This window comes from Enhydra lutris, unplaced genomic scaffold, assembly GCF_002288905.1.
Source record: "Enhydra lutris kenyoni isolate GAN:26980312 unplaced genomic scaffold, ASM228890v2 scaffoldscaffold1, whole genome shotgun sequence".
In the NCBI taxonomy this organism is placed as follows: Eukaryota; Metazoa; Chordata; class Mammalia; order Carnivora; family Mustelidae; genus Enhydra; species Enhydra lutris.
This window is the reverse complement of record NW_019154085.1, coordinates 55,293,366-55,317,105: the sequence shown is the minus strand read 5'-3', so window position 1 is coordinate 55,317,105 and position 23,740 is coordinate 55,293,366. Positions and strand designations below refer to the sequence as shown.

Genomic DNA, 23,740 nt, shown 5'->3' with positions numbered 1-23,740 from the left:
AATTTAAGGAAATTTTTAACATCCAGAAACTTACCGTAGAGCAATTCACTTATCACCTGCCAAAGAGATTTATTTATTAGATTTATTTATTATGTAACACCACCATCAAATTCACATAAATTTAGGGATTAGATGTATTAAAAAAGTCATAAACTGGATGGGGGATTTCCTAAGCTTGAAAGCAAAGGAAGGAGGTGCCAAGGAAAAGATTGATTGATTGATTGATACTATTTCCATCTGTCACATTAGTTTTTTTGATAGCTATAGTAAAGCTCCATAGAAAGGTATTTGGAGAGGATGTTAACATTAGTCATTTTGGTGATATGGGATTAGGAGTAATTAATTTTATTTTACTTCTTTATATTACATGTATTACTTGACTTCTTTTGACAAGAGCCAAGTATTTTTTTTTTTCAAAAACAATGAAGATGATACATTAGGAAGAAGCAAATAAATGTAAAAGTGGGAAAAATTTTATGTAACTATATGGCAAAGGATTTCTGTTCTTTATAATGAGCTCTTTGAAATTGAGAAGAAATTTAATACTTATCAAAGAGCTAAATGGCATGGACAAAAAATTCACCCAAGAGGAAATCCAGAGGAAATATTTGAAAAAGAAAAGTTCAACCCCAATCGTAGGGAAGTGCAAATTAAAATAGATGCAACGCCCATCCATCATTTTATTAAGATTTTAGTGAGAATATCTATTGCTGATAAGTGTATGTGAAATGGGTTCTTTCATATAGGGCCAATGGAAATCTTAATTGGTACAACTTTTCTGGAAAACTATTTGACAGTGTTTATCGAGAAAGTCTGGTGTTGTGATTCCACTTCTGGGACTCTAGCCTAGGAAACTAAATTTGGTTAAAGATGGATTAATCCACAGAAATATTCAACACAGTGTTATTTAATTGCAAAAATTGGAAACTTTTAAAAAGCCTGCCATACCTAAATGTTCTATAGCAAATATACTTCAAGATGAGCTTTAAAAAAAAAAAAAAGATTTCTACTGAGTGAATCAGGAACCATAAACTCTATAAAGGATTCTCATTGTACTTGTGATTGATAATTTACCCATTTATTTAGTCATTTATCCAATAAACATTTTTCAAATTCTATTTAAAAAAATGGAAACAAGAGAAATGCCTAAAAACAAGAAAATGCTGGATGTCATTCATTTACACTAATGGAGGGCCTATAAATGCCATTAAGTGACTATGAACAGGTGATTATAAAAGCTCATGATATAATACTGACAGAATAAAAAGGAAGCACATAAAGTTGTGTTTATAGGTAGATTTCTACTATGTAGAATATTTACTATGTAAAAACCTATATAGAAAAAAAGACTGGAAAATAATATACCACAGTGAGAATAGTTACAGGGTTGTGAGTCTTTTCATGTGTTTGATCATTTTCCATTCTTCCATATAGTTTTTTTAAAGATTTTATTTATTTATTTGACAGAGAGTGTGAGCGAGAGAGGGAACATAAGCAGGGGGAGTGGGAGAGGGAGAAGCAGACTCCCCGCTGGGCAGGGAGCCTGATATGTGGCTCATTCCCAGGACCCTGGGATCATGACCTGAGCCAAAGGCAGATGCTTAATGACTGAGCCACCCAGGTGCCCCCATATAGTTTTTTTTAATACTTTTTAATTTAATACATGTTTCTTAGTTTTTTAATTATCTGCCATACCCTATTGTAGGTATTGGGGATGCGATGATAGATGAGGCAGAAAGGGTCCCTGCCTTCATGTACTTTTCATTCTAGTGGGCCTGATACAATAAATTAGCTAACTGCAGATAGCAGTATATAGCGGAAAGGATGGGGAGAAGATCACTTATGGCGAGGAGTCTGAAGATTTCCCTGCAGTGGTGACATTTGAGCTAAGGCCCAAAAATTAGAAGGAGAGGAAGCACACTCCACACAAAGGGAGCAGCCAGGGGGGTTGAGGGGGTGGGAGAGAAAAAAAAAAAAAACACCTGTTAGGTGGGAAAAAACTTGTTATCTAGAGTTCTGAAAAGGAGACCAGTATGTCTGAAGGGCTGTGTGATAAGAAATGAGGTTCAAGAAGTGGGAAGGACCCAAGTTGGAGCAACTAGATTCCATTGAATTTAGCTCTCTTCTTAACTAGAAGACAAATAAAAAAAAAAAAAATCCCAAGACTGAGAGAACAGTTTGATGAGAAACCATTTAGGCTGGCAGCCCAAGAATAGAACTTCTTAAATTAAAGGAGAATGACATGGGAGGGTGGCAGAGGAAATGTGTCTTGTGATTAGGAACACCGTTCTTCTTTGACATGATGTTTTGATATGGGAGATCCCAAATGAGGTCCTTTTCTTCTGTCCACGGCTACCAAGTCTAAAGCTGGCCAGAGAGCTGCAGGAAGTGTGCCCTCCCTAAGGACACAAGCATATACTTGAAGGGATGTCACGCTAGTCCCAAAAGCAGTCATGAAACTGCCGCCCCTACCAGCCTGTTGCCAACTACTGCCTTGACTTCCAGAGGCAGGAAGGACAAGGCTGTCCTCCCCCCAGCTCAGAATTCTTCTGCATTTTCATGCTGTCACAGGAATATTTTAAGAGAATCCGCACAAATAATACCATCATCCCCCCTTTTTAGATCAGTTTAGATTAGTTTTTTAGATTAGATTAATTTAGATTAGATAACCTTTAAGTGTTGTCTTATTTTTGTATCATACTGCATGAGCTTAGGGGCTAATGTTATTAGTAGTAATTTTGGAAAAGCCCTTCTTTGACAAATGAACTTTTCAGTAACTATGTGGAGAAGCAAAAATGTTAAACTGATCATTTTTCTGTTAAGAAGTTTTTGAATTGCACAAATAGCTTTTCGAGATTATGCCATAGGACATGTCCTTTCTGTATCTAGTCCCCGTTTTGAGGCTATAAGTAAAGAAATAACTTAATCCTGGTCAGTTTTAAACTCCACTCTTTTTTTGTCAGCCATTTAAACATTACTGGGAAATGTTTTCACTTCTATTTAGTAGAATCAGATTTTGCTGTGGTGTGGTACTCTTGAATAGCTTTTGGTCTCACGTGCCATTTCTGTGTTGGTGTATATATCTGTGATTGAAGGATTAGGCAAGACTTTGAGTGTCTGGCCCAATTCAGAGAGGTGATGAACTTCCCCGTCTCCCTAAAAATATTGTGCCGATATTGGAAAAAGCTTTAGATTCTCATATGATACAGAACACGGTTAATAATCTTCAATGTTAACTGGAGAAATTTTGTTGGATTATAAAGTAGTAGGAGCCATTCATCCACTAAAATATCATTTTGGGAATTTGGGGGCATAAACCTATCCTTTGGGTGCTCTCTCTTTTCATTTATCATACCTAAGATAACCCCTGTAGTTAGTTGTACTGAGAATTGGGACATGGGCTCAGAGCAGGAAAAGACTATAAAACTGGGGTCTTTAAAAATCTTTTTATCTGCTTCCTGACCTTATATTTCAGGTGAGGCATCTAAGATGCAGCGATGTTGTAGTGTTGGGTGGTTTGCGGTGGAGATGGGCAGACACGTCCGGTTTCATCTAGTGTTGCCTGGGGAATGAGGATATTCAAAATGGCTAGTCCTATTATTCAAAATGTGCTGGACTCTTCCTAATCTGAGCCCTGCAGCTGGAAGTGAAAACAATTCCCTTGGATGGAATCCCTCCTGTGAGAGTGGTTCCTTTCTGAATGTCCTTGGATCAGCCTGGTAAACAGAATTTCTAAAAGTTGTATCTCTATTGAGAGCTCCTTTGGCCAAAAAGTTTACCCTCATACTGTCCGTATTTTAGTAATTCTGCTTTCTTTTTCTATCATATTTTTCCCTAACATGAAGGAAGAGAAATGATTTGAAATGACTCCATGATAAGAAAATCAAATGTTGAAAAGGAATAGAAGGGAAGCTCGGTCTTTGCCTGATTTCTTTTGACCTCTGTCTGGCTTTCCTTCACACACACTAGTGCTAGCTGTCCTGGTGTTCTTTTTATATTTAGCACATGGATGAGCTTGAATTGTTCCTTTGTTAACTCAGAAGTCTGCAAATGATGAAAAGATTATATATTCAGCAGGTCAAATTTGAGACCGTTTTCTGAATTTAAAAAAAAAAAAAATGTGTTCAGTAGCCTGCTCTAAAATTAGGGAAATTGAATCAACTGATGTCTGGAGAAGAGGAAAGGTAATATGTCAGAAATTTGTGTAAGGCACTGGTCAATGGATATTTTAGCATATAAAATGTAGGTAACCGATTTATTGCAAGTAGTATCTAATTCAAAACAACTAATATTTCCCAAGCAAATAGTTGGCTTTTTAACTCTTGTTAGCACATAAATACAAATTGATAAATTTGGTTATTTTTCTGCTGTCTGATGGATTTTACATTTCTGGACACCAGGGTTTGCTTGCCATCACATGAAAATATGGATGAAATTTTATTTTCTGGTTGATTAGGAATGTGCACATCCTTTGGTTTCATGTGGGTAACAGATGTCTTATGAGTAACAGATGTCTTGGCTTTTACACACTAATTGGCAAAAAGGGGGGAAAGGGGCTAATTAAAAGGGTGGGAGGAGATACAAGAAAAGTGCAATCTTTCTTGTGGGGAAACTCTAATAGACCTCCTTATTCTGGGTAATTACCTCCTTCTTCAACTTCATTTGCTATCCCTTTCCATATGACTCAAGTACATTATAATGGGAAAGTACAAAATAAAGAAACATAAGGCTGGACGACTGTCTGCTAACAGCCAGATTTATCCTGTCATGGAATATTCTAGTATAATTGACTCAATTAACATCAGTCTTTTAAAAAACAAAATATGAAAGCATAAGTCTAATCACTAAGGGCAACTTATGTTTTAATTGGCAGCACAAGGGCTCTATGTTGGGGGTGGTTGATATAAATATAATTTAATTATATACCAAATGTGACCATATAGTGGCTTGATGGGAAGTGAAAAATGCAAGACTGAATATGTTGCATGTTAGCTATACATCTTAGGTTCCTTTTAGTTTGCTGTTTGTTCTCCAGCAGGGCTATAGTACTGACAGTTGACCTGGAATAAATGAGAACATTTAAGCAGATGTTTGAAGCAATTATCAACACGTTCTCAGTTTTGTCACTGTTTTCCATTGTGTACCATGTAAAGCAAGGTGGCATTTACTGTGCCTTAACTATGTCACCTCGGACTGAATTAATCTTCTGATTGGTACCTTTTACTTAAAATAAAAGGAAATCTTTATAGCTCATTAAACATTCAGTGAGTATCCACATTATTCCTTGATAAGAGCAATTATATAGTCATTTTTATAAGGAGCTAGTAATATTTCCAAGAAAAAGTATCAGGTTAGATACTTAGAGGTTCACACTTAATACACAACTTAGACAACCTGAAAGGTAAGGTTATTTATGTAGATGCACACACATGATAATTTACTTTTATTTAACTACCTGTCTTCTCAGAAAATAAGTAGGTTTTTAAAAATATCAACTGTGTTTTGAAAGATAATTAGGATAATACAGATCAAAATCTCAATTGTCAATTATTAACTTCTTTCTGCTGTATTAGAGTTATATTTTATTCAATTGCTAGAAACTGGTGAGATAGGAAAATGTTTTATGGACTTGTCTTTTAAAAAAATAAAAAATATATATATCAGTTTTGGTAGGGTAGCAACATTGCTTGAGTAGTCTAATAACTTCTACATTAATTCAGTCACTTGATTTTTTTTTTGAATATTATTTCATTATCTATAAAATGGAGATAGGGACACCTAACTCCCACACTCGCACTGGGAATTATACATAAGTAATGATAAATACACATGAAACTAACATACGTTTAACTGTTGAGTGCTTTATGCTTGTCTTCCTTCAGTGGACCCATGTTCCATAGTTAGTTGCCTTGATTTCTAGGCTGGGCTTCTCTTGGAAATAGAAAATTCATGGAGACTTTGATGAGGTGTCTAGTAACAACTGGTTTGAGACTGTGTGTCAAAAGACTTATTCTTCCCAACTTCAGCCCCTTAAAATATGAGGGTAAAGAATAACCACAGTGGATTAAGTTTCTTCAGTGGTTTTCTGTATTTTGTAATTGTAAATTTCCATGAGTTATAAAATCATGGACTATTAAATGGTGGCACTCTATGAGGTTTCAGGATTTGGGGATCCACTGCCCTGACCCTGGTTTATTTCCCATTTTCAGAAGAAGCCACAGAGCCCCTGTAAGGTTAAATGTCTTCTCTAAAGTCAATGAACAAGTTAGTGACAGAGGTAGGACTGAGACCTCCTTTTCCTGAGGTCCTTATTTGGACCATGGCCAGACGCCACCCTGCTGTGTGACTATCTAGGTTCTAAACTGGTCTGTTAAAAGAAGGGGAGCACTCAACTCACTCCACAGGTAGAAAGGAATGAATTTCTTTGTTATGCTTATGTTGGACAGTGCCCCTTGGTCACTGTGTTACTGTATCCCAGCATTTCACCAGAGCTGTTGATTTAGGAATAGGCCAGTTGAATTTAAAAAGGTGGGGCTTAGACCATGGCTAAGAAAATTGCTTTAAAATACAGTAGCAACTGAATAAATTCACAAAAATACAAGCAATAGTAAATGAAGATTGGGCCACCGATTTAATAAAACCGGTGACTGAGGGGTAACAGAGAGCAGGAGCATATATTTATCCAGTGCTGTTCATTTAAACCCTTCCTCAATTTTCATTAAGATTGAATTCTTCTATTCAAGTATTAGGAAATGAATTTGCATGATATCTTATCATCTATATATCTATATCTATATATCTATATCTTAAAGCTTTCCGCCTTACACGTTCCAGGATTGAAGTGTGTATGTCTTCTGTGTGACTCTTCAAACTTTACCTGCCAAACTGAAGGAGCATGCTGGGCTTCAGTTATGTTGGCCAATGGAAAAGAGCAGGTGATCAAGTCCTGTGTCTCTCTCCCAGAACTGAACGCTCAAGTCTTCTGCCATAGTTCCAACAATGTTACCAAAACCGAATGCTGCTTCACAGACTTTTGCAACAACATAACACTGCACCTTCCAATGGGTAAGGCATTCCTCTTTGTTCATTCCACATTTAATTTTGCTAGGGGGAAATTATATAAGCATGCTAGAAATCAAGGTGTTGGTTGTTATCGTACATAGGAAAATCCGTTTTACAGTTCTCTCCGTTTTTTGACTGGTGGCATTCTCTAGAGCCTAGGTGAGGCTGATTTTTTGTTTTAATCACACAGGACTGTCAAAACATTGACAGCAGCATAATAATTGTGAAGACATTTGTCCATGTGAATTGTATTTTTTGAAGTGATTAATGGACCCAAAGTAAAATGCCAATGTGTATGGATTCTTGTAAAGGAAAGAAATTGAAATGTATACCAAGGGGAAAAAAAAAAGAGACTAAAGAGCAGAACTAAAAATAGTAGATTGCCACTTTTATGGAGACAAAACCTTTTTTTCATGGGCACCTTCTGGATAACTTCTTTGCCTCCCTGTGTAAGCCCTCAGGAGCAGAAAGATGGAAAATGGAGTGTAACTCTTCATTATTGTGCAGATAAATTCCTGCCTTGCCCCCAATTTCATGGTGTTTTATCCTAATTTACAAGACACTGAAAAGCTTAATCTCATTTTTTTATCAGTAATTTGGAATCTGAAACTTTGGGGGCAAGTAATTAAAATCACAAGCTGATTTATGACAAGAAATATTTTCTTTAACGTGTATTAATTTAGTAATAATTCAGTGCTTATTGCTATGTTACTATCTGCACACCGATACATAGTCTTCCTTACAAAGTAACATTTTAAGTTAGCGTTATCATCTCAGCTGCTCCCCTATCACCATATCGATATTCTACTGTAGTACTTTTAACCTATTATCTTTTCTGTAAATTCACTGTCCCCCTTTTTTCTGAAGAACATTTATTTTATGCAGAAACTGGGCATCACTACCACAAATGAAAAACCAGTTTACTTACCATAAGTAGAAGATGACTGTGTGCTTAAACAAACATAGCTACTGCATTCCAGTTAAGTATTTTATATTTTCTTTTTGTTTAAAAGACAGAAGAATGTGATGTTTAAGACATACTAGCACAAAATAAGGCTTTTTGGTTATCAGAGAAACTAAGAGAACTAGAAAAATAGTTATTATGTAATTCAATGTTATTTAAATCATGTTTGTTGACCATTCCAAATCATCTCAGGAACACTTCAAATCATTTTATGTGTCACCACTGAGACTTGTCCCAATCTTTGGGACATTACACTACCCATTGCAAACTCAGAAGTCATATCTGGCATATTTCATCCCCCAAGGTTACTTGCAGTTGTGGATGTTAGACCATACTTATGCTCTGTGTCTCAGATTCCATAGGCTTCCTTGGTTTGGTGCTGATCTGGCATTTATTCTGGATACTGTATTTTCTCCCATGGTTATCCGAAATAGCCTGAAGTGAAGCCTCCCTATATCTAATATTGGTCTTCCCATGACCAAGATCCAAAAATTAAGGAGGGGGAGATAGGTCTGCATTAGCCTGTGGCCATGACATCTTTGAGGTGGCTTCCTACATGCTGCCAGTCAGTATGGACACAAGATAGTGCTTTGACAGCAACAAAACGTCTTGGAGGGCAAAATGGTTCATATGCAGTTGGGCAAATTAAAGATACTTAGTGCAGCTAGACGGTGGGTCCTTTCCAGCCTAACTATACACTCTGAGAAGCTTATATTTTACCCTGAAGTCCACGTAGGAACCAGTCTTTTTTTAAAAATCAATTTTATTGAGGTGTAATTTAGCTATAATAAAATGCACACATTTTGAGTATATGGTTTGATAATTTTTGACACACACATACCCGGTGTAACCACCACCACTTTTCCATTGCCTCAGAATGTTCTCCTCAATCTATCTCCAGTCTGACCAGGGCTCGACCGATCTATTTTTCTGTCACTGTGGACTAGATTTACTTTCACAACATGGAGTTCTTATGGAAGATGTTATTTTGCATTTGACTTCTTCCAGTCAGGGTTTTTTGAGATTTATGCATGTTGTGGGTGTGGTAGTAGTTTGTTCCTTTCTTACTGCATGGTAGTGTCCCATTATATGGATATACTACAGCTGTTGCTGTTACCCATTCACCCACTGATGAGTCCTCACGTTGTTTCCATGTGAGGGCTCTTAACAAAGGTGCTATGAATGTCTATGTACAAGTTTTTGGATATATGTTTTTGTGTGTGTGTAAGAAAAATACCCAAGAGTGGAATTATAGGATCATATGATAAGTATCTATTTATTTTACAAATATAATCTCCCAAGTAATTTTCAAACTATACTGTTTTATATCCCCAACAGAAATGTATGATAGTCCCAGTTGGTCCATATTTTTATAGTCACCTTGTATAATCAGTTGTTTTTTTTTTTAATTGTAGCCATTCAAGTGATTATGTAATGGTATTTCATTATGGCTTTAGTTTGCATTTCCTTAATGATTAATGATGTCCAATTATTTTTATGTGCATATTGGACAGTGGTGTGTCTTGCTTTGTAAAGTGTCAAATCTTTTCACATTAAAAAAATTGAATTTAAAACTTCTTTATGTATTCTGAAGACAAGTCCTTTATCAGGTATGTGTATTATATTTTCTCCCATTCTGTAGATTGCCATTTTGTTTTCTTGAATGTGTCTTTTGCAGAGTAGATTAAAATTTGTGAAGTATGTATTTTTATTATTTTTTTAATGTGTCATGTCTTAACTGAGGAAGTCTTTATCTACAAAGGCCATAAATACTCTTATATTTTCTCCCAGAAATTTTAACATTTCAGCATTTCCATTTAGACCTATATTCAGTTTAAACTTAATTTTTGTTACTATGTGAGGTTTAGGTGAAATTTTATTTTGTATATGGATCTGAAGTTGTTCCAACATCATTTGTTGAAAAATCTATCCTTTCAATTACCTTGCCACTTTGACTGAACGCAAAGTGACCAAAAATATATGTGTGTATATTTCTGACCTCATAATTCTTTTTAAGTGTTCTGTATGTCTATATTAATGTCACTATACAACTTTCTTTATTATTGTAGCTTTATAGTAAGTATTAAAATCAGGTCATGTGACCTCTCCAACTTTGTTCTTTTTTAAAATTGTTTTGATTATTGTGAGGCCTTTGCATTTCTATTTAAATTTTAGAATTAGTTCAGCAGTTTTTGCAAAAACATGAGATTTTTTTGAGATTTTTGTTAGCTTGAGTTGAATATATAAACTATTTGAAGAAAATGGTCATTTTAACATTTTAGTATAGAATATAGTGTGTTTTCCCATTTATTTTTCTTCAGTTACTCTTAGCAATGTTTTGTAGTTGTCAGAGAACAGGTTTCATATGTATTTCCTGGAGTGTTTCTCTAAGTATTACCTGTTTTGGGATATTGTGAATGGTATTTTTAATTGGTCAACATTAATTGTTAGTATATGAAAATAAAATTAATTTTGTATAGTGACCTTATTTCCTACAAGCTTGCCAAAATCAATTTATTAGTTCTGTAGCTCTTTTAAAATTTTTTTGTCATTTTCTATATACACAATCATCTTATCTGTGAATACAGGCTATTTTATGTCTTCTATTCTGGTCTGTATATATTTTATTTCTTCTTGCATTTTGCACTGGCTGGGATTGCTAATACGATGATAAGTAGGAGTGGTAAGAGTGAAGATCCTTGCCTTTTTCCTGGTCCAAGAAGTGAGTGAATGCGCTCCCTCTTTTACCATTAAATATGATTTTAAGTCTAGTTTTTTATAGATTCCTGGTATCAATTGGTGAGATTTGCTTTTATTCCTAGTTGGGGGAAGGGTTTTTTTTTTTAATCCTATATGAATATTAAATTTTTTCAATTCTTTTCATGAATGTATTGAGATTATAGAATGCTTTTTCTTCTTCAGTCTATTGATATGATAGATTACAGTAATTGGTTTTCAAATATTACTTATAACAGGGAAGATATGTATTGTCTCGTCAGTAATCGCTATGTCTGCAGAAAATGCTATGGGACATTGAATTCAAATGTCTTTACTTGAACTAAGAATTTTTGTCCTTTAGTGACATTGTGTGGTCAGCTGACATGAAATTGAACAGGATTGCATGTGTAGTCATTTTGTGTCGGGTTGTTCTGTCTGTGAGGCAGTGCTTAATGGTTATTAGCTGTATTTGGAAGAGCAGCTGTTTGGGAAGGAACTCCAGGCTGAGCACTGACACAGTCGGAGCCAAGAACTCCACTGTTTTTGTGTCATCAGTGAGTGTGATCGCTATCCATTCCCTGCTCTGCCTAGTGGAGATTTATTCATTTCAAGTGTGGTTACATATATATGAAATCTATAAAAGCTCTCTGCAGAGTAAGCAGTGTGACATGTCTACAGTGTTAATGCTCTGCAATCACACTGATGGGCAGAATAGAGAAGAAAAGGGAGGGAGGTCACCAGAAGAGACTGGAGAAAATCTGGACTTCCCTTTTTGGTTCCTCTGAAAGCCAAGTAGACCCTGGGTCTTCGGCTTTTTCACCCACCACCCCAGACTGTGGGGCCGTGTCTGGGTAGTGACTTGATGGAAGTGGAGTAACCAAGGCTTGGGATGTGTTAGCTGACCCTCTTTGGTTCATAAGTCCTACGTGTAATGATTGGGCTCTTGCTTTGTTTCTTTGTGACAAAATTTCTACCTTGAGTACAGCTTGGGACTTTTTCTCTCCCTTCCTCTCTCTGCTAGTGCAATTGTAACTCAGCAATTGGATACTGTAGGCCCTCCCTCTTTCCCTCCTATAAATTCTTTTAAGTGTTTGGCTGTAATTCCTAAAGACTTAGACTAGTGGCTTTTATACAGATTTCCACTGAGACACACAGAAGAAGTACATTTTATACAATATCCCTCAACCTGCATGCATGCACAACTGAAATAATTGAATTTTTACAAAACATTCATACCCTTAAAATGTGCGAGACACCATATGAATTTTCCTTAATTAGGAATGCTGATTAGACCCCATTAATAGGTTGTTCACAGTTTGAGAAACCCTACTTTAGTCGATATTTAAAATGTGGTAATTTAAAATGGAGTAAGGACACTTATTATTTTAATTTACTGCACAAAACTCTGGTAAGACTCTAGTTACCATTTTAATCTGAAATGTTTTCTTTCTAAACAACCTTTAAAACCTTTTACCCATTCAGTTTTAATACTAAGTTGCATTAGATTTAAGTTGAATTAATTCAGATATTTGTAAGCAAGATTTGATTTAGATCACATTAAATTCAGTAATTTGCCCTTAAAAAAACATACTTTCTTCTTTGACATTGCACATGAGTTTAATTTTTAGGAGTTAATAATTTTTTGGATAGGAGCAATTTTATAGTTTGATAGAGATATAATATTAGAAAACTTGCTTCCTCCCCTGAAGCTTATTAAAGTTGGTATCTTTGTTGTCACTGGAATGACCTTCCAAGTTCAAGTATTATCACAAATATTTAGAAGTTTATTTTTCTTATGTAAAACTTGAAAGGCAATATCCATTTCCAAAAACAGCCATTTATTTGACTAGTACTTTGAGTTCACATTTCTACTAATAGCAAATATGTTACTATTTTCACACAACAAGTGTAGTACTGAATATTTAAAAATTGAATATAGACAATGCAAATCAGTTAAACAAGATAAACATATACTGTATGTAGTGTACCCTGTCTAATATATTCTTCCTGTTTATTTTTAGATCCTCAATTCCAAACATATCTGCCTTCCTTTCTGGGTGCTACTTTTCTTGCTCTGACTCCAGTCAGATTCCAGTTCTGACTTTAGTACTCCCAGGCTTAAGGAAACTACCTATGCAGTAACTCCTTCAGATTGCCCACTCTCAGCTTTCTTTGAATTTATGAGAGAAACCACTGAGTGGGAAAAATTTACCTTTAAAAGTAAATGATTAATTCTTAGCTCTTGAAGAATATTTCCATTTCAAAAAGAAAAGACTTACTTGCACAAATTGGTGTGCACTTGGTGGGGGGCTCAGGGATCAGGTAGGGTTAACAATAATAGGTCTTCACATTGGAAAGTATTTAGATGTGTCTCTATGACCGGTTCTGTCTGCGAGCTTTCTTTCTTTCTATTTTTTTAAATTTAATTTTATTTTTTCAGTGTTCAAGATTCATTGTTTATGCACCATACCCAGTGCTCCATGCAGTACATGCCCTCCTTAATACTCGCCACCGGGCTTACCCATCCCCCCAACTCCCTCCCTTCCAGAACCCTCAGTTTGTTTCTCAAAGTCCACAGTCTCTCGTGGTTTGTCTTCCCCTCCGATTTTCCCCAGGTCACTTTTCCTTTCCTTCTCCTAATGTCCTCCTTGTTATCCCTTATGTTCCACAAGTAAGTGAAACCATATGATAATTGACTTTCTCTGCTTGACTTATTTCACTCAGCATAATCTCCTCCAGTCCCGTCCATGTTGATACAAAAGTTGGGTATTCATCCTTTCTGATGGAGGCGTAATATTCTATTGTATATATGAACCATGTCTTCTTTATCCATTCATCCGTTGAAGGGCATCTTGGTTCTTTCCACATTTTGGTGATTGTGGCCATTGCTGCTATGAACATTGGGGTCCATATGGCCCTTCTTTTCACCGCATCTGTATCTTTGGGGTAAATACCCAGTAGTGCAATTGCAGAGTCATAAGGTAGCTCTATTTTTAATTTCTTAAGGAATATCCACACTGTTTTCCAAAGTATCTGCACCAACTTGCATCCCCACCAACAGTGTAAGAGGGTTCCCATTTCTACACATCCTCTCCAACACTACTTGTTTCTTATCTTGTTAATTTTGGCCGTTCTAAGTGGTATCTCAATGTGGTTTTGATTTGAATATCCCTGATGCCTAATGATGAACATTTTTTCATGTGTCTGTTAGCCATTTTTATGTCTTCTTTGGAGAAGTGTCTCTTCATGTCTTCTGCCCCATTTTTGTTGTGATTATCTGTTTTTTGGGTGTTGAGTTTGAGGAGTCTTTATAGATCTTAGATATCAGCTGTTTGTCTGTAGTGTCATTTGTGAATGTCTTCTCCCATTCTGTGGGTTGCCTCTTTGTTTTGTTGACATTTCCTTTACTGTGCAGAAGATTTTTATCTTGATGAAGTCCCAAAAGTTCATTTTCACTTTTGTTTCCTTGGCCTTTGGAGACACGTCTTGAAAGAAGTTGCTGTGGCCGATGTTGAAGAGGTTACTGTCTATGTTCTCTTCTAGGATTTTGGTAGATTCCTGCCTCACATTGAGGTCTTTTATCCATTTCAAGTTGTCTGTGAGCCTTCTAATAGGTTCTTGTTGGTTCTCACAATGCCTTCACTGAGTTTGTGCAAGCTGGGCCTTTGGCGTCTATTCTCTATATCTCTTAAAATCTTTCCTCCATATTTTCTAATGTTTGAATCTCTGATAATATTAATATCTACAGTTTATTTAAGTTTGAATGTGCTGTTTTTTATTTTGCTAACTCATATTTTCGTGGCTACCTACCTTGTGTTTTGTAATTTTTTAATGTGAGCTCATGTTTTTGGGAACTGTATCTGGAGGACACTTTTGAGACCAGTATTTAAAATATGTTCCTTCAGAGAAGATTTACTTTAGCTTCTGCTAAGTATCTGCTAAGTATCTGAAACCCATTCAGTGTTTTGATTAGCTTTATTTTGGCCAACATATAATGCAAATTCAGGCTCTAAGCCTGCCTATCGTATGCACTGGGGTGAGCAAGTCTTGAGGATTTTTTTTTTTTTTTGCTATATCAAAGTCAAGGTTGAGACAGACAAATAGACAAGTATATACCCTGTCTCTCTGTACAGAACATTTTCTGTTTTATTTTCAGTGTAATTCCACTCACAGTTGCCTGATTTAGATGAGGGTCTCTGATCTGGCCTTGCATTGTCTTAGGAACCATATTTTATCTCCTGATTTTGTGCTGAGGTCTGGTAAGCTAAGTGTGTAACCACCTGGAGCTGGCAGATGCCTCCAGGGTAAATAGCAGCCCCAGTGCTCAAGCACCTCTCTGGATTTTCACTTTATTTGTTGCTCCAAGCAATTCATTTCTTTTCCCACTAGCTTAATCATGTAATAGAAAAAAAAGTTTTTCATTTATATTTTATTCAGCATTTTTGCGTGTGCTGTACCAAGAAGGGCTTCTGTGGACATCTAAATTATAACTTGGCAGAAATGGAAATTCCAGGATAGTTTATTTTTGAAATGATGCTGGCATAATTATCTATCCATCTGGAAGAAAACAGGGCTGTACCACAGTGTCATACCATATACAAAAATAAATTACAGCTTGATTAAATATCTAATTGTGAAATATAAAACAATTTAAATGTCAGAGGAAAATTTAGAAAAAAAGATTTTTATGACTTTATAGTATGGAAGCTGTTTTTAAATAAGACAGGAAATCCAACTGTTATAAAAGGAAAAGAGATATAATTGCATGCAAACTAAAATAAAAATGAGTAATGAAAGATAACATAAATAAAACCAAAGATAAGTTAAATATGGGATAGAAATATTTGCAGCATGTGTGACTAGAGAAAAGTTAACTATGAGAAGGTAAGGAGCATCTTGCGTGTGTATGCTGCATGTATGTATGTATGCATGGCAAGAGAATGGAAAGAGAAGGAGAGGGGATGCTCAGTGAAAAAGTGGGCAAGAGACACAAACAGGAATTTTACGGAAGAGAATATTCTTTTTTTTAATTTATTCATTTTGGAAAGAGAGAGCACAAGCAGGGGGAAGGGGCAGAGAGAGAGAGAGAGAGAAGTAGACTCCCTGCTGAACAGGGAGCCTGATGTGTGACTCAGTCCCAGGACCCTGAGATCATGACCTGAGCTAAAGGCAGACGCTTAACTGACTGAGCTACCCAGGCACCCGGAAGAGAATATTCTATATGGCCAGAGTATTGAAAAGATGTTAAATATCACTAATAGCTGGAAGAATGCGAATTAAAACAACCATTTTTCTTTTCCACCCATTAGCTTTGCATATGTTAGAAGAGTGATGTATAGGTCAAGATATTTTCAAATAAAAGTATCAAAAACTTAGATAATAATGTCTTAATAAGGGAGTTCACTAACTCAACATGATTAGGAATCTGGAAGTAGATTCGTTCCATGATTTATTAACAAAGAGACTCAACAATATCACCAGGCTATTTCCAGAATTCTCATTACATGAATCGGTAAACACCCTTATTATTAAGATATTATTATGTAACTTTCTGGTACTTTTAGCTAAGACTCTTTTCCTCATGTGTGTCTGCTTTTTCTAATATGGAAAATGTTGGGTTTTATTATTAGGGATCTCAAGGTTGAAGGATGACGAAGGTCAAGAAACATGATTTGCTCAAATTGGATTGTCTAATAGAAGGCACCATGTTGAGCAGAGATATCAAAGGTCTCTTTGCATATTGCAAGCTTAAACAAGATACAAACCCATCTCCTTTTAACCCCAGGAAGGAGGTTTGGCCTTCTCACTAGGCAGAGAGGGAAAATGAAAGACAAACAAAAAACCTGTCCCTGAGAAGCTACGAATATAGCCTGGACAGGCCTATGTTCCCATTGCCTAAGTGGTACAAGGACTCTCCAGGGAACAAATGTTTTTTAAGGTAGTCCCAGACTGTTAGGCCCCCAAGTCTGCCAGAAGAAAGTACCAGCTCTCTAGAGGAAGGGACTTTAATGTTAGGTCTCAAGCAGATAAATCAGATGCTTATTCAAGGACGTGAGCAGTACATAGTGAAGAATAAGCTCCCAAGCACACAGGGGTGCAGGGCAGCATGCATGAGCCAGCAGAATAGAGCACAAAGGTTTCATATATCAGAATTATCAGAAAATAATTGTAGACCAACTATTATAAGTTTAAAAAAAATAAGGCAAATTTGGAAAATCTTTGTTTTTATTAATGTATAATGTATTATTTCTGGAGTACAGTCTGTGATTCACCAGTCTTACACAATTTACAGCACTCACCATAGCACATACTCTCCCCCATGTCCTCACCCAACCACCCCATACCTTTCACTCCCTTCCTCTCCAGCAGCCCTCAGTTTGTTTCCTGAGATCGAGAGTCTCTTATGGTTTGTCTCCCTCTCTGGTTTCTTCTTGTTTCATTTTTCCCTCCCTTCCCCTATAATCCTCTGTCTTGTTTCTCAAATTCCTCATATCAATGAGATCATATGATAATTATCTTTCTCTGATTGACTTAGTTTACTTAACATAGTACCCTCTAGTTCCATAGATGTTGTTGCAAATGGCAAGATTTTGGGTTTTTGATGGCTTCATAGTATTCCATTATATATATATATATCCTTTATCCATTCATCTGTTGATAGACATCTAGGTTCTTTCCATAGTTTGGCTATTGTGGACATTGCTGCTATAAACATTTGGGTACACGTGCCCCTTCGGATCACGACATTTGTATCTTTAGTGTAAATACCCAGTAGTGCGATTGTTGGGTCGTAGGGTAGCTCTATTTTCTACTTTTTGAGGAACCTCCATGCTGTTTTCCAGAGTGGCTGCACCAGCTTGCATTCCCACCAACAGTGTAGGAGGGTTCCCCTTTCTCTGCATCCTCGCCAACACCTGTCCTTTCCTGACTTGTTAATTTTAGCTATTCTGACTGGTGTGAGGTGGTATCTCATTGAGGTTTTGATTCATATTTCCCTGATGCCAAGTGATGTTGAGCACTTTTTCATGGGTCTGTTGGCAATTTGGTTGTCTTCTTTGCAGAGATGTCTGGAAATACTTTTAAAGAAGATATTATGAAAAAGTGACCTACCAGATTTGAACAGTAACAGAATAAAACTTTTTAAAAATTAAAAATATAATAACAAAAATTGAAAACTTAACAGATAGGTTTAATAGCAATTAGTATAAGGAGAGAATGAGGGATCTGAAATACAGGTCAGAAGTTTTTTTGTGTGGAGTAAGACAGAGAATACGTAATGGAAAATATAGAAGAGAGGATGACAAATAGAGGAACACATAAAAAGGTTTAACATGTGCTTTTACACAGTGGTCCATAGGAGAGGAGAGAAAGATTTGGGCCAAAGCAGACTCTGCAGAAGTAATAGCTCAGAATTTTCCAGAATTGATGAACACCAATCTAGAAATTCAATCAATATTAAGAGGAGAAATAAAAAGATAGCTAAACCTTTACATAGCACTGTAAAATTGCAGAACACCAAAAACAAAGTGAAACACTAAAAGCTGACAGACAAAAGGGTAAATGAAATTCAAAGGAATTACACAACAACTGACATTGTCTTTTCAATAACAAAAAGCAAAAAGAGAAAAGGTGGAATTACATCTTCAATATTCTAAAAGGAATTAACTGGTAACCCAGAATTCTACCCAGCAAAAATACCTTTAAAGAATGAGGTTAAGTAAAAGACATTGTCAAAGTAACACAAATAAGGGAGTTTCACATTATCAAAGTCTTTGATAAAGGTAATTCTAAAGATGTACTTCAGGCAAAACAAACAAGCAAAAAACAACAACAACAAAAAGCTATACCAAAGTTCTGGCATGCAAGGAGGAATGAAAAGAAAAAGAAGAGAGAGAGAGAGAGAGAAATATGTGACTAATTCTAAAGAATATTAATCTACAACAACAGCAATGTCTTATGGAGTTAAAAAAAGATAAAATGGTCATTCAGTATAAAAATAACATACTATACATGTCAAGAGAGGCATAAATGGAATTAAACTTTTCTAGGGGCCTTGTTTTGTCTAGGAGGAGGATAAAAATATTGTTAATCCTTATGCTTTCAAGTGTCCCTGTTGTCATATCTGAATTACTTCTAAAAGAGTGGTGACTATGTTCCTTCTCATCTACAGTTGGAAAAAATAGAATGATAAAAACTATCCAAAAAAAGTAAAAAAAAAAAGAAAAGGAGAGATAGAGTGAGAGAGAGGAAAAAGAAGCAAACAACAGACGTGACAAGAAGAAAATATCCAAATGTCAGTAATAATTAAACAAAAATAATTTAATGTAAATAGACTAAACAAAGATTACCAGATTGGAGAAAACAAATCCAATTAAATGTTGCTTTAAAAATGTCTTAAAAATGAAAGTTTACAGAAATGTTGAAGTGGTTTTTGATGGAAAAGATATACCATACATATTTTATTTTATTTTTTTAAAGATTTTATTTATTTATTTGACAGAGAGAGATCACAAGTAGGCAGAGAGGCAGGCAGAGAGAGAGGAGGAAGCAGGCTCCCTGCCAAGCAGAGAGCCTGATGCAGTACTCAATCCCAGGGCGCTGAGATCATAACCTGATCCAAAGGCAGAGGCTTAACCCACTGAGCAACCCAGGCGCCCCAACCATACATATTTTACAACAAAACAAAACAAAACAAGTCAGTTTATATTTAGAGCAGACAAAATTAACTTTGAGACAAAAAAAAATTCCTAGAGTTAAGAAGGGTCATTTTAGGGTGCCTGGGTGGCTCAGTGGGTTAAAGCCTCTGCCTTCAGCTCAGGTCATGATCCCAGGGTCCTGGGATAGAGACCCGCATCGGGCTCTCTGCTCAGCAGGGAGCCTGCTTCCTCCTCTCTCTCTGCCTGCCTCTCTGCCTGCTTGTGATCTCTGTCTGTCGAATAAATAAATAAATAAAATCTTAAAAAAAAAAAAAAAAAAAGAAGAAGGGTCATTTTATAATGATTAAAGTTTCAATTTACCAGGAATTTTTTTTTAAGGAATTCTTAATACATTTAAATTCCTGTATACTTAAGAATGGGACTCAAAAATAAAGAAAATATTTGAGATCTGTAAGGAGAAATACAGAAGTCCACAATCTCAGGGGGGAGATTTTAGTATCCACAATCTTGCTAACTGATAGAACAAGTGGATAAATAATTAGTGAAACTGTATAAGGTTGAAACCAGATGGCTTACAATCGAATTTTGTAGAAGATTGTAATTTACTAAATCTGAGTAGTATTATGATAATAAAGAATCTGAATCAGTAGTTTGAAAAAGGTAGGAAAAGTATATCCAGAAAGAAAATTTCAAAGCCCATTGAGGGCTATCAGAAAATTTTGATAAACTTCTAGGAACAGATAAATCTCACACAATCTCACACAAATCTCTGCCAAAATGCAGACAAAGAGGAAACACTCCTTCACTGATTTTATACATACTCTTGATACCAAAACCCAACAAAGATAGTATGAGAAAAGGAAATTACAAGCCACTCATATTTATGAACATGTATGCAAATATGCCAACTTGAACCTGGAACCATATAAGAAAAGGGATTCTGTGAACCACAGTACAAGGGTAAGGAAATCATTATTCCGCAAATCAGGATAAGTGTTACCCTTGGTTAAGAAATTAGGTTGTGACCATTTGGGGGTATCTCAGAGTAGGGGAGAAGGGGGAAGGGGGACAGGGAGAGGAGATGCATGGGAGTTTATCATTCTTTTTGTACTCAACCTATATAATCTGTGTACTTTTCTGTATATTCACTATATTTCACAACAAAAGAAGAACAAAACATCAAGTTTCAGGGTAATATTTGGGTTGAGGTTACACATTCTATGAACATCTGAGTTGGTGTTGGAGTGCTGAACAGTTGAGGACATTAGGTAACTCCTTTCTTATCAATTCTCGTACACTACTGTCTGATTTGTTTCTTCACACATATGTGCTTTTTCTAATGAGAAAATCTAATAGATTAAAGTTTATTATGCCTATAAATAAGTGTTTCAAAGACATATTGTTTCCTCCAAAACCGACTTTGTAGCAGGACCTAGCCTTTTGCTGATAATATAGCTGTCCCCCTAACAGACAATGTTTTCAGCTACCCTTACAGGTAAGTGTGGCCATGTGACTAGGTTCTGGCAAATGAGATGAATGTGAGTGTTTTGGAGTCCATTAGAACTGGCACATCCATCCCGATGCCTGGATGTGAAGGTGGTTTTAGTGGCTGCCTGTGGACCGTGAGGAGGCACCATGGGGGTGGCGATATGGGAACTGACAGGAGCCTGACTGAAAACTTCATGGACTCACCAGCTCACATTGGACTACTCATCTTCAAGTGTCGTTTCCATGACTGAGGAAACTTCTGTCCGGTTTCCTCTGTTATTTGTAGCTAAACCCAATTCTAATTATATAGAAACAACAAAACTTGTCATCCAGAGTTCTACCTGCTTATGGGTTATATCTGGTTCACAGGTTTTGTTTTGACCTATGGTTTCTGGAAAAGGAAAGAAACGGGAATTTCTTTACATTGTTAAAAATTCAGAGTCTTCATATGAAACTTCTCCATATCTGGCTTGTTTTGAAAAATCAGGGATGGCACCCTTGATGTCTTCCTTATTTATCTTTTCGTGGAAGCTGAGAAGTAATTCATTCTTCCTTAGTGGACACAGGCTTTCCCTGTTTATTCATTCAGGCAGTATCTCTAGCAAGCTTTTTTTTTTTTCTTTAAATATTTTATTTATTTATTTATCTATTTGAGAGAGAGAAAACAAGTGGGGGGAGGAGCAGAGGGAGGAGCAGAGGGAGAGGGATGAGCAGACTCCCCACTGAGTACAGAGCCCATTGGGGCTGGTTGTGGGACTGGGTGCAGGGCTTGATCTCAGGACCCCAAGACCATGACCTGAGCCAAAGGCAGAAGCTTAGCCACCTGAGCCACCCAGGATCCCTACTGGGTTAATTTTGATAGGAATTGCTATTTAGTTCAGGCTTGCACTAATTACCACCTTTCATATGGAAATCGGCTATTCAACAAAAACATCCAAGTTCCAGGTATCTTTGTTCCCATTTTGCTATCAAAACATACAGCGCTTGAAAAGGTAAATGTACTAATAATTTCCTTTCAGATTTCATACGCTATTTTAATAATGCTATTATATTTTGTGCTTTCCAAATAATTGGTTTTAGTAAAGAAAAGACATGCACAACATGAAAATATTGGGTGCTTTATTAACCTCAGTACAATTTCCACCTTCCTGTTCTGTTCTCAGTTGTGTAAAGAAAAAAAGGGAAAGTGATTATTTATATCAGTCAGGGTAGGTAAACAATGCATATTGATTAGGTACATGTCTAAATTAGACTTTCATTTAAACCAAACTGAAGGATTACATCTGAAGGAAGATAAACTGCCAAAACTTTACAATTAGATTTATCAAAAATTAATAATTTCAAAGGATGCTATAATTAGAAAAATTGCAGACTCTGATCGTATTATTCTTTTGGGACTTTAAATGTCTTGTGATCTACAATCCTTTAAAAAATTCATTGTTGTTTTCAAACTTTCTTATGGTTTTCTATTTTAAACCAATTCATTGCTCCAGTCAGTGTACGGTGACATCTACCTGCTGAGAAATACTCACGGGACCCCTTGTGGAATTATTCTGCCATCACAGGAGCAAATCCATTTATAGCTTATCCTCTGAGGATTCAGTGCACACCTGACAGGTGTGCCAGACAGGGCTCTTTTTTTCCCCTCCGTAAACTGCAAGGTGCTATGATTTTTATATTTGAGAAAATGCTATGAAATATAAGCATACAAAGAAGTCAAAAATGTGCCTTAAAGTCTAATATAGGAAGCATTTCCTATCTCGGGAAAGAAGTACACTGATTTCAATTACGAAATTTTGTTCAGAGGGATGTAATGGGAAATTGGAAGTAAAATTTATAACCAATTCTAAATTGAGGATTTCACACAATGTGAGCCTCTACTCTCTCAGTTATGTAAATACTATTACCTGTTTGCTGAAATACTTTTTGGGTGATTATCCTGTACGGGACATTAGGTTGGGTCAAAATAGGATGGCCTCACATCAGTCTTTTTTCCAAGTGAAAAACCTGCTTTGTGTGAGTATGTTTGCTGTGGGAGAATTTATAGTAGCAGGAATTTCAGGACAGAGAAGTGTAACTTCTTTCTCTTGGTCAATGTTTTGGTGTTTTTGTTTGTTTATTTGTTTTTAAATCTATTTGTCAGAGAGAGAGAGAGCGCACAAGCAGGCAGAGTGGCAGGCAGAGGCAGAGGGAGAAGTAGGGTTCCTGCTGAGCAAGGATACTGATGTGGGACTCAAGCCCGGGACCCAGGGATCATGACCCAAGCCGAAGGCAGCAGCTTAACCAACTGAGCCACCCTGGCACCCCATGGTCAATGTTTTTAAATGGCTTCCCTGAACAAGGCTTTGTTATGAGAGGGGAAACAGTGATAGGAGAGACTGGTGCTACTTCCAAAGGTCTTTCATTTTTTCCATGTAAAAGGTTGGCTTAAGAAAAAAAAAAGCAACAACACTGAAATATTCTTTGAGTAATTACTACCTAATTTCTATACAAATATGTATTATATCATATCATATGTGTTTTGATGATAGATAATAAACTAATCTCTGGGTGCATGCACTGAAGTAAAGAACAACTTTGGAGCTGATTTAAATCCTCCTTCTTACATTTTATTAGTTGCGGGGCTTGATCCCAGGACCCTGAGATCATGACCTGAGCCCAAGGTAGAGGCTTAACCCATTGAGCCACCCAGGGGCCCCTCCTTCTTACATTTTATTAATCTTATCTCCCCTGAAGTCAAAGTTCCACAGACCACATGCCAAAGTTGATATTCTTCAACTTCACATTCCTAATTCCTTAACATATTAAAACAATTTTATTCTAAATTCAGACAAAAGTGGACAAGAGAAGA

The 23,740-nt window shown here is 36.3% G+C and overlaps 1 protein-coding gene across 2 annotated transcripts in view; it reads left to right on the top strand.

Annotated features, from left to right (window-relative positions):
- Nucleotides 1–23,740, top strand: part of LOC111143078 (activin A receptor type 1C) — a 78,627-nt gene that overhangs the window by 30,345 nt on the left and 24,542 nt on the right. Inside the window, exon 2 of one of the 2 annotated variants that reach the window (XM_022496540.1) lies at nucleotides 6,835–7,065. In XM_022496540.1, coding sequence (XP_022352248.1) covers nucleotides 6,835–7,065 — 231 coding nt within the window. Of the gene's footprint in view, nucleotides 1–6,834; nucleotides 7,066–23,740 lie in introns of those variants that run through there. The other variant, XM_022496546.1, reaches the window with a different exon arrangement.